Here is a 7,500-nt window from a genome sequence, read left to right as displayed (position 1 = left end):
CGCAACAAAATTAGTGTTGTTTAAGAAAGAAACAAATGCTTAAGGGCCCTTTAGAACCCCAAGTACCCTACCTTACACACATTCACAACTTTCGGCCACTGCCAACACTGGTGAAGCCTTATTTGTCGGTTTTGGTTTCCTCTGCTCCAACGATAAACCACTGAAGCCGTGCAGCGACCGCGGCACTTCGCACCAAACGCTTTCGGTCATCCAGCGGTTTCTGAAGCTGTTGAAGGACATTTGCTTTGAACGGTAGCAACAGAAAGGTCGGATACGATGAAATGTACAGTAAACATTCTAGGGCCTTAATGCGCACGTTCTGCAAAGTGAGATGGATAATCGTTGGAAAGATGAATTATAACAAGGTCACGGAAATCTTTGCAAAAGGCATTATTAAATTACCATGGAAGATTGCCGTACGGACAGCTTCAGTAGTGCCGGTATCAATGTCTGTAGATGGTCCTTTATGAAAGGCTCCTCTTCCCGGGTGAAGCGCAGCACTATCGTCAACGCTTCTAGTGCTGTTCGGTCGTCATCCTGTGCCAGACACCGGAGCAGTATTGGGCCGACCTTCGTCAGGTTCATGCGCAACACGGTGTGCGGTGTTGCCTTGAACACGAACGCTAGCGCCTTCAGGTGCGTCTCTGCGTACCGCTCGAGCTGTGCCTCGAGTTTCTTCATAACCCACACAAACAGTTTCTGTTTGAACAGTCCCCGGATGAGCGGTAGATGCAGTTGCGGGATTTCGACTGATAGGATTTCAAACGCCAGCGCAGCCATATGGCCAAGGGTCGGATGGTCCAGTAGCTCAGCGATGTCGTCGACGATTTCGCCTGCATCCTTGTGCCCACGTGCAATCAGCCCTTTACCGATCCAGCTTAGAATGAGCACGGCTTGATGGTTATGCTTCTTCAGTTCACTTTTTAGGACGACCAACAGCCGTTTCAAGACACCACGATGGTGTTCATCGTCCGGCATACGATTAAAGAGACTGCACAGTAGCTGGTTACAGAGGCCGCGAACTCTCTCATCGTCCGTGGTAAGAGCTAGTTGTGTTAAATCCGTAACGAGACTCTCAAAATGATCAACAAGCGGTACACTGGAATCCAAATAGCCCAACAATCCTGACACCAGATACAGATCGGTACGGTGCTGCAATTTCAACGGTGGTAAACGTTTAAGAATCAATTCTTTCTGTTCCTCCACTGACAACCGCTTGACGACCGCCACCATCAGAAGAGCCATGCTGTGCATATAGTCGGAACTAAGCTGATCGTTCACGTAATCGAAGAATCGATCGATCAGCTTATACTGCACGTACAGCTCACCTTTGGCCAGCTCATCCCATCGCCCATCTTCTACTGCTAAGGTGAGCGTATCCATGGAAACGATTGCCAACCGTTCATCCAATGGCACGGCGAAAATCTTCTTGAGAAGGAAATCAACGATTTTATACGTGTAACCATGGTAAAGGATGAATTTGCCGAAGGTTTTAAACAGGCGTTGCACGAGCGTAAGGTCAACCGTGGCCAAGTTATAACTCAACAGTTGCTGCAGGACAACCGTCTTCACTTCCTCTTGATAACGAATGACTAGCGATAGAAGACATTCCTCTGCCGTATCCGTATTAGAACAGTTCGCGTTAAGGAACATCGCCACCAGCGCACTGTAAACGACATAACGGTTCTCACTCAAGACCATCTCCGGCGCAGTGGCAACGGCTTTGAGTGCTACTTTGACCTGGTCGCCGATCTGTGCTCCGGCCGATTGCAAAATTTGAACAAATTGCCGTTGAACCTTTTCCACCAGCGAAGAATCCAGCTTACCGATGCAGAAACATTCGGCACAGATTGCCATCACGCGTTGCAAGCCATCTAGTAGCACATTCTGTAGGCGCAGTTCGATGTGCGAATCCGAGTTCAACTGTGCAAGCAACATCGGTACCATTTTACCAGTGATGTACACCGCACAATATTCACTACCCCGACCACAGCTCAGAACCACTTGTAGGCTCATCTCGAAATGCTTTGAGTTTGCATCGGTAAGATGCGCCATCACGCTCAACAGTATCTGATCGAGCAGTTGTTTTGCGGCTGTTTCATCTTTCGATGCTTGTTTCAGTAGCTCCCGGGTGGCCGTTAAGCCCGCCTCGAGTAATTCCTTGTCGACGCTAGTCGGTGGTCTCGGTAATAGTTGCTCTTTCAGCGCATTCCACAGGTCGTCGAAGTGTTCCTCCACCTGAGGTACTTCGAGTAGTGGCAGACAGCGGCCAAGCAGTGCGAGCGAATCGAGCTTCGCCGATAGAAGGCTACTATCTAGCTTCTCCTGCAGCAATGGAATCGCGAACACTGCCATCTCGGACGTTGCGCACAGACAGTTGGCGAGCCGTTCGGCGAGCTTCTCCCGAGTAATGTCGCTGGGATCGTTCGGGTTCGGATGGAAATCGATGGGAAAGTAGCAGGCCAGCGTTTCGAACATTTCCTCGGCTAAATGGTGCATTGGAAAGGTGCGGATAAAGGTTGGCATACGCTCGAACAGATACAACAGTATCCGGGGATCGCGTTCACCCTCGATTGCACCAATCACACCGTATACGAAATCGGCGCCCCATTGTTTCAACACATCTTCGTACCTTTCCGATAGAGCCATGATCGTCTCCAGGTGTAGTGTGCGTTCCGGTTTCTTCAGGCATTGGCATGTAATATCCGTAAAAAGTGCTTTCAGCACGGGTACGGCGGAGGTAGAAGTGAAGTTGCTCATAAGCACGAGTGCGTGCAGTCCTGCTACCACGGTCGGGTAGACGGTACTATGATCCTTGGCACGGTCGGTGTAGAAGGCGCACAGGAACGTGATCTGTTCCGCGTTTAGACAATCGGCTGGCAGGGCTTGCAACACACTCGTTAGCAACGAAACGCCTTTCGTTCGGATTTCGGATTCTGTGTGCGTCAGTGCGGGTCCTAGCTCTTCGACGAACGTTGCAATATCCAGCTTCCCGTTGGCAATTTCTGTGGACACAAGCGACCGTTAACAAAAGAACAAGGCGAACAAGAAACAAAGAGATCGCTACCGAGATCACTTACCAATCGTCACGTGCGAACATTTATCGTGTACTTTATGATCATTTTTGATCATATCTACAATGGAAGTATGTGACCACGGAAACTTCATCGTTGCTGTTTAATTTACGGAAGTAGCAAAGGAATGGTGTGGAATTCTTAACAGAACACAAAACGGTGCCTTCGTTCGACGCACGAGGATGATTCTGTCGGGCGCAGAACACAAACAAACCCCGCGACAGCTGACTTTGTTCTCCGCACAACAAAGAGACCTGGGACTCGGGGTATACGGTCGCTTGGATGACAAATTGAACAAAAGCAAGCTAGGAAAGAAAATATTTAAAGTCGCTATTCTGATAACCGTTTATTAAGAGAATAGTAAGTCAAATTTGTCCATTTATTTACTTTTATTTATTTTTTTGTATATCATACCGATCGTACATCAGAACAATTTTAATGAGAGAATGCTGATACACGCATCCGAGAGTATCAAACAAGTGCTACTATTACACTAAACACATATAAGAAACGCGCCCAAAACATACTCGGTCTTCCCTTCCCACATTATTTGCAATCTAGCAATTTTGCTCCCCATAACCTACTGGATCAGTCTTCAACGGTCCGGTTCATCCGCCTGGCGGTTGATAATCACCTCTCGCATACCCTCCGACTGTCGGCCGATACGTAGCAGCAGGGCCACCTTGATGCGCCGGTATGTTTGCAGTATGAAAATGTCATTGTACAGACACATGCCGAACAGGAGACCCGCGAAGCCGATCACCTGGAGATAGTGAAACTTTTGCCAAACCAACAGCAACGAAACCACCCAGACGACAAGTGTTCGCACAGAATCCAGCACCATGCGAGTGGTCGCTGAGATTTCCTTCGTGACGCTAATGCCGGCAAAATTGAAGAAAGCAATCGATACGATCGTCCCTGTGATGGCGATGATCAGTTGATAGTTGTTTTTGATTTGCGCCAGTGCATCGGGCAGGTCCTCTAGCACACCGTGAGCATTATCGTTGAACGGTGGCATTACCTTGATGAAATACATTGGCAGCAGCAATGTACCGAGCACGGTAAATCCGAAGAATCCTACGACACAATTCGCACCGATACATAAATATATTTGTGCTGTAAAATGAAGAGAAGAATAGGGGAGATAGCTACCTTCCCATCCGACTGCTTGCAGTGCTGGAATATCTAGCCCGGCCACGTAGTACTCCTCGTATACCATCTGCACTGCTGTAATGATCTGAGCGAGGATGATCAAGAGATCACCCGTGATCACATTGTTCCGCGTATACTGGGATCCATTGTCGTCGTTCGAGATCACGTCCGACATTCCGACTACGGCAAGTCCGAGCATGATGAATCCAATGCCGAACCATTCTCGCTTCACAAGCGTGCGATTTAGGAACGCAACACTCAGTATTCCCACGAAGATGATTACGGAACCTGCGAGAAAATGTAAAAAACACATATTTAAAAAATGTCGCAAGACGTAAAGATCAGTTCCAAGCTACGATCTTGCTGATGATGATAGTGTGTTGAAAAATCATCTCTTATCAATATTCTTTTTCAATCGTTCGCGTGTTAGTTATAAAAACTTAGTGATAAGCAGGCTCTCATTATGTTGCCATCCTATTCACAAATGAGTCATTTCAGAACAGAAGCCCTATTCGCGCGCAACGTTCTTTCATGGAAAGTGATGAGGAAAGCAAAACGTAGAACGATGAGAAGCAACAAACATGAACACTACACAAAGCGGAGTGGCGACTATAATGAGAAGGTAGATTGAGTCATTCCCATTAGAAACAGTTGGGGACATGTGGTGCTGCATGCGGGCATGGCTCTACATGTGTCGCCTGGCAGCAATTTTGTGCTTCCTCCCAAACCCGCATTTGCCCGCACGTGTACTTACCTCGCAATAGCTGGAAGCTAGAGGGATAGGTCATATTTAGTCCAACATACATGATGGAGGTCGCCAGCATATCGCACATTGCCGGCACGAACAGAACAGTCGGGCGGAACTCTCGATTCCCTCGTACAAGATCATGGCGATCTTCGGCTCCGTTCTGAAATCAAAAGAAACGACAAAAAAACTCACAATCCAAGCTGCGAGAGACTTTTTGCGGTAGGGTGTGTAAAACCGACCGCGATAATCAGGAAGGCGTTTAGCGAACATCGTTATGGACGCTGATAAGACTCGTACGAATGCTGTGTTACAGAATGCGTAAGCTACAACCCAATAGAACCGGAAATTCTCTAAGGATTGGTGCAGGAAAGGAGAAGCAATGGCAGATCAGCAGAAACCGTCCTCGATTTCACCTCCTTCCCGCCACCAACCCAAGCCTTGGAATGCAGCTTATGCATACAATTATCGTTTACATATACGTACATTTTTGCGTCGCATGTGATAGTACAGGCCTTTAAACGTGAGCAAACAAAGAAACTCGCCCAGAAACATCGCACAGGCTTGCACAAAAGGATGCTCGAAGCGCCGGATCTGGCCATCGGAACCTTCGGACTCAATATTATCGGCCCACCTGCAAAAAAAGGGAAACGCAGCCAAAGGAGGTGGTGAAAGCCCCGTGTGAACGAAGCGATGCGAATGCCCGACAGCCTACTTTGTGCTCAGCGTATTGATGGAGCCCGTGACCACCATCGTTAGGGCAAGCGCGAATTGCCATTTCGTCCAGGCCATCTTGTTTCCGCACTCCGGAGCTCCGAGATCGGCAGATCACACACTAGACGAGGCCGTGCAAATCGAGATAAACAAACCGAACAAAAAAAAGACAAGCGGTTGCTTTCACACACGCACGAACAACGCACAATCCGACGCACTAGTTAACGGTGATAACAACGATACAATTCTCGCGTAGCGGAAAGGCGGGCTGCATAATTCCTCGATTCTGCGCCAGAATTTCCAAAACCGAGAGCCAGACGAACAAAGAACACGCGTTTTCGAGCCTTATGGCCGACGAGAAGCGTTGACGAAGCACCCAGCGGACACACACAGCAGCTGATTACAACAACGATTTTTTTATGAATGACAGCAATGGCGGAGTGCGAGGGCGAAACGAAAAGGACTTCAGGGTATCACAAATACGGGGGATGTGATTTTTTATTTTAATCTGGGTTGCGTACTGTACCAGGAATATTGAACGTACTTTACCAGGACGCCTGAATTGGACTGTTTGAGGAGTGGCTTATTACAATTAATTTAAGATAACCTGGATGGTAGAGCGAACATCAGGGTTAACGCGGTGGCGGCGGGAGCATAACAACAAAGGCTTCGAGCAGGGAACGACGCTAGAAGGAGGCATCGGCTTGGAGTGGAGTTAGCATGTAGCGGCACAAAAATACAACCACGAAACCTGCTCCTAAAAACTCCTTTACGTTTTTGGTCAAAATGTTATTCCTTTCGGTGTCGCGCACCATTTTGTTCTGTACCCTCTGCCTGTATCCTATCGTCCATTCCGATCGATGGTGTGCCGATAACACATCCCGAGATATCGTGTACCGCAGGCTCGGTACCAAAACTCCCTACCGGCACATACAGAACAAGGATGTGCGCAATATTGCCACGGTTAATGGTAAGCTGCCGGACTCAAATTCAGTTCGAGCTTTGTAATTCTCTCTCTCTTCTGTATTTTGTAGGTTGTACTTTAAGTAAAATTTGGGGCCTGTTCCGCCACGGTACTCGAAACCCTTCCGAAAGCATCATCAACCACATGCACGGTACGCTGGTCGGACTGCAAAGGGACATAGTAGAGCATGGCCGAATGTGTCGCGACAATATTGCCCAGTTCGAAGCCTGGAAACCGCAGGTTACAGTGGCCGATGCCAAGCTACTCGTTCGAGAGGGTGGTGCGGAGTTGTTTCGATTAGGTGAACGGTTCCGTAAGCGGTTCGCGGGACAACTGCCGGACCGATACGACGCCGATCGTTTCTACTTTAAGTACACCCGTACCGAGCGTGCCGAATACAGTGCCCGCAATTTTACCCTTGGATTGTTCGCACGGGAAGAACCGATCGGCTACCCGGAACCACTGGCACGCGATCCGGTACTACGGTTCTACAAAGGTTGTGACAAGTGGCGAAACGCGGTGAAGGAAAACCCGTACGCCTACCAAGAGGTTGATCGGTTCGGTAGCTCAAGCGAAATGCGCGCTGTGGTCGAAAAGCTATCGAAGCGCATTGGAACGTTTGTCAGCCCCGAGGAGATCCACGCCATGTACCAAGCGTGCGCATTTGAAACCGCTTGGAACGAACGCGAATTGTCCCCGTGGTGTCTACTATTTGACAAGGAAACGCTCTCTGTGTTGGAGTACTCGCAAGATCTGAAGTACTACTGGGTCGATGGGTACGGCTACGAACTTACTTACCGGCAGGCCTGCGCGGCGTTTCGCGATCTGTTCGAGCGGTTCGACAGTGCCAC

At 48.7% G+C, this 7,500-nt stretch overlaps 3 protein-coding genes across 4 annotated transcripts in view; 1 reads left to right on the top strand and 2 right to left on the bottom strand.

Moving 5' to 3' along the window:
• Positions 1-3,283, bottom strand: part of LOC125952617 (MMS19 nucleotide excision repair protein) — a 3,372-nt gene extending 89 nt beyond the window's left edge. The window contains exons 1-3 of the mRNA XM_049682208.1: positions 3,081-3,283; positions 403-3,005; positions 1-319 (exon numbers count right to left, since the gene is read on the bottom strand). The exon at positions 1-319 is cut by the window's left edge and continues 89 nt beyond it. Coding sequence (XP_049538165.1) covers positions 119-319; positions 403-3,005; positions 3,081-3,168 — 2,892 coding nt within the window. The 5' untranslated portion in view covers positions 3,169-3,283 and the 3' untranslated portion in view covers positions 1-118. The remainder of the gene's footprint in view (positions 320-402; positions 3,006-3,080) is intronic.
• Positions 3,284-3,439: 156 nt separating this feature from the next.
• On the bottom strand, positions 3,440-6,061 carry LOC125951949 (solute carrier family 35 member F6). The gene is made up of 5 exons (XM_049681103.1): positions 5,687-6,061; positions 5,458-5,605; positions 4,981-5,134; positions 4,227-4,514; positions 3,440-4,151 (listed from the first exon to the last, which is right to left on the bottom strand). Exons 1-5 carry the CDS (start codon positions 5,761-5,763, stop codon positions 3,670-3,672), a joined length of 1,149 nt encoding a protein of 382 aa, XP_049537060.1. The 5' UTR covers positions 5,764-6,061; the 3' UTR covers positions 3,440-3,669.
• A 122-nt stretch (positions 6,062-6,183) lies between these two features.
• Positions 6,184-7,500, top strand: part of LOC125951948 (multiple inositol polyphosphate phosphatase 1) — a 1,989-nt gene continuing 672 nt past the window's right edge. For both annotated transcript variants that reach the window (XM_049681101.1, XM_049681102.1), the window contains exons 1-2: positions 6,184-6,655; positions 6,720-7,500. The exon at positions 6,720-7,500 is cut by the window's right edge and continues 177 nt beyond it. In XM_049681101.1, coding sequence (XP_049537058.1) covers positions 6,472-6,655; positions 6,720-7,500 — 965 coding nt within the window. In that variant the 5' untranslated portion in view covers positions 6,184-6,471. The remainder of the gene's footprint in view (positions 6,656-6,719) is intronic.

Source organism: Anopheles darlingi, chromosome 2 (genome assembly GCF_943734745.1).
Source record: "Anopheles darlingi chromosome 2, idAnoDarlMG_H_01, whole genome shotgun sequence".
NCBI lineage: Eukaryota > Metazoa > Arthropoda > Insecta > Diptera > Culicidae > Anopheles > Anopheles darlingi.
The sequence above is the reverse complement of the archived record's forward strand: the minus strand, read 5'-3'. Positions and strand labels throughout refer to the sequence as shown.